Source organism: Octopus bimaculoides, chromosome 16, assembly GCF_001194135.2.
Source record: "Octopus bimaculoides isolate UCB-OBI-ISO-001 chromosome 16, ASM119413v2, whole genome shotgun sequence".
NCBI lineage: Eukaryota > Metazoa > Mollusca > Cephalopoda > Octopoda > Octopodidae > Octopus > Octopus bimaculoides.
The window spans coordinates 12,718,747-12,721,572 of NC_068996.1; the positions used below are offsets into that span (position 1 = coordinate 12,718,747).

General features: G+C 33.5%; 1 protein-coding gene across 5 annotated transcripts in view; it reads left to right on the forward strand.

Annotated features, from left to right (window-relative positions):
* Positions 1-2,826, forward strand: part of LOC106883388 (steroid hormone receptor ERR1) — a 226,614-nt gene that overhangs the window by 176,005 nt on the left and 47,783 nt on the right. For all 5 annotated transcript variants that reach the window (XM_052973522.1, XM_052973526.1, XM_052973523.1 and 2 more), the window contains exon 3: positions 1,710-1,826. In XM_052973522.1, coding sequence (XP_052829482.1) covers positions 1,710-1,826 — 117 coding nt within the window. The remainder of the gene's footprint in view (positions 1-1,709; positions 1,827-2,826) is intronic.

The window sequence follows — 2,826 nt, forward strand, 5'->3', positions numbered from 1 at the left end:
ATATATATATATATATATATATATAAGCAAAGACTGAAAATTGTGGTACCATTTTAATTCTGTGTTACATATGTTTCATTACAAGATGAGAAATAAATTTTATGAATATAAATATCAATATTGATAACAATATAAATATAGTAAATTCATGATAGAAATATACATACATTGTATAAAACTTATAGGATATTTGCTAATTGTAAATCTTCATACTAGAATATGCAGATGTGCTTTTCAATGACACAGCCTGAATTATAATCTCTTGTGTGTGTGTATTAAATGATACAGGTATGGGGATATTTTCAAAATTGGGCAAAACAAAACTTCTTATTCATAAAAATAGTCACAAATGTTGTACCCAGTGGGGCATATATATTAACCCATTATTCATTTTATCATAAAATGAAAAACTTTAGGTTTTGGTTAATGAAAGTTTACTGATTGATCATTATATTTATTGATAATATTTTACATTATTTACAACTTGAAATGACCATTCTTTGCTTTTACCATAGCCCTTAATCTTTGCTCATCTGAAGTGCATGACTTTTTCATCACTTCTTAACCATTATCCTCAAGTTCCCTTTTGGATTCTTTCCACCTTCTATTCACAGCTTCAATGATTTTCCTGCTATGAACTGTCACTATGTTTTTACTCAAGAAAGTACCCTGGCACCTACACCCAATTTAACAGAGGACTGGTCCAAGAAACATTTTGTGGTTTTTTTTTTTTACAAGTCCATTTGGCTTCCTTCAAGCCCTGTTATCAATCCTAGGATTTTGCAATGTGGCCCATATTGGAAGTAGCAATATCATACTTACTCAAGTGTGCTAAGCCAAAAAGAAGCTCTTAAAACGTTGTGGTCCATTTTGAATAAAAAAAAAGGTGGTGAAAACATCATGCACTTCAGTTGGAAAAAGAGCAAGGACTATGATGAAGGCAAAGGGTGGCCATTTTGAATTGTAAATACATGTAAAATATTTGCATTAAATGTAACACTCAACCTGTAACTTTTCATAAACCATAACTTAAAACTATTATATGATTAAATGAATAACAGGTGAATACATATGCTGCACCCTGTGTAACATTTGCAACTATTTTCGTGAATGAGAATGTTTCAACTTAAATTTGAATAATAGTTAAATGTTTATACTACTCCCAATAAAGAACTGTGAGGTTATAAAACAGTTGAATGTTTGCAGAAAAACTGTTCTTAATGTGTGGAAAAAATTTCAAGAAATGCAAGCAACCTTGCCACATCCAATTCCAGAAGAATCATTGAAGCCATCAATAAGAGTTTGAAGAGAAATTCATGAAGGAGTAAGATGACGAAAGGGGTAGCAATGCAGCTGATAAAAGATTAAGAGTTAATAGTGAAAGCAAAGGGTGGCCATTTTGAATTGTAAATATATGTAAAATATTGTCACTAAATATAACAATCAATCTATGAATTTTCTTTAACCAAATCATAAATTTTTTTACACTATGATAAGATGAGTAATCAGTAAGTATATATGGCACTCCCAATATACTTTTATACCCACCTATATACAGGTATTTTGCCAGTCCTAGAAACTGAGTTGCAGTAGTGGAAATTCTGTATTGTCAATATACACAATTATATATTCATACAGTTCTATACTTATATACTCACCTATATATATTCTGAATATACATTTTTTTCTTTTTGTTTTCCTACATTTAGGTAACATAGAATATTCCTGTCCAGCCAACAGTGACTGTGAAATAACAAAACGGAGGCGAAAAGCTTGCCAAGCATGCCGATTTCAAAAATGTTTAAGTGTAGGCATGCTACGAGAAGGTATGTACCTGCTTTATTTTTTATTTTTTTCCATAGAAATTATTAAAGTTTACAAGTAAAAAACAAAAATGAAAACTAAAAATAAATAAATTATTGCATAAAGTATAAAACATGAAATATAGATTATTTTTTCATTAATTATTTCAATTCTGGATTCAGTTTGGATTTCTGTTTTCTGTGTCTGCCTGCATGCTTGCCTGTCTCCCCACCTCTCTCTCCCTCTGCTTTTCTTTCTCTTTCTGCCTCTCTCTCTCTCTCTCTGTTTCTGTCTGTCTCTCTCTGTGCCTTTTCTCTTAACTTTAACTTACCATTGTTTTTAATGTGAATGGTAACTTCGGATATTTTATTCTGTAAAGAATTGTGCTTTGTTATATGAACCAATATACCATAATTCTGCTTGGCACCTTAGGCAAGTGTCTTCTACTATAGCCCTCGACCAACCAAAGCCTTATGAGTGAATTTGGTAGATGGAAACTGAAAGAAGCCTGTCGTGTGTGTGTATTAGTGCCTTTGTGTTTGTGTTTGTCCTCCACTACTGTCTGACAATTGATGTTGGTTTGTTTGGGTTTGGGTTAGGGTTAGGGTTAGGGTTAGGGTTATGAATACGAACAACAAGAAATAACAACAGGCTCCTTTCGACTGAGAACGAATTAAATTGAGCTGGCGTGTATGAAGTGAAGGCCTAAAGGCAGGAACATGGGAGATGGAGACAAGAGGTGTTGACGGTCGGCAGTCAGGCCAAAAATGAAAGAACATGGCTGGTCAGACACCGGTCACGAGGAAGGAGGAGAGATGGGTAGGAGACAGCGGGATTGAAGGATTAGAAAAAAAAATCAGAGACAAAGAGAAAGGTACAGGGGAGATAAAAAAGTGAGAAATAGTGGGAGTTAAAGAAAGAGAGGGCCAAGAAATGTGAGAGAGGGGAGCAAGAAAAAGGAAGGAAAATAAGGGGGGGAATAAAAGACATACATGCATACACACACACACACACACACATATA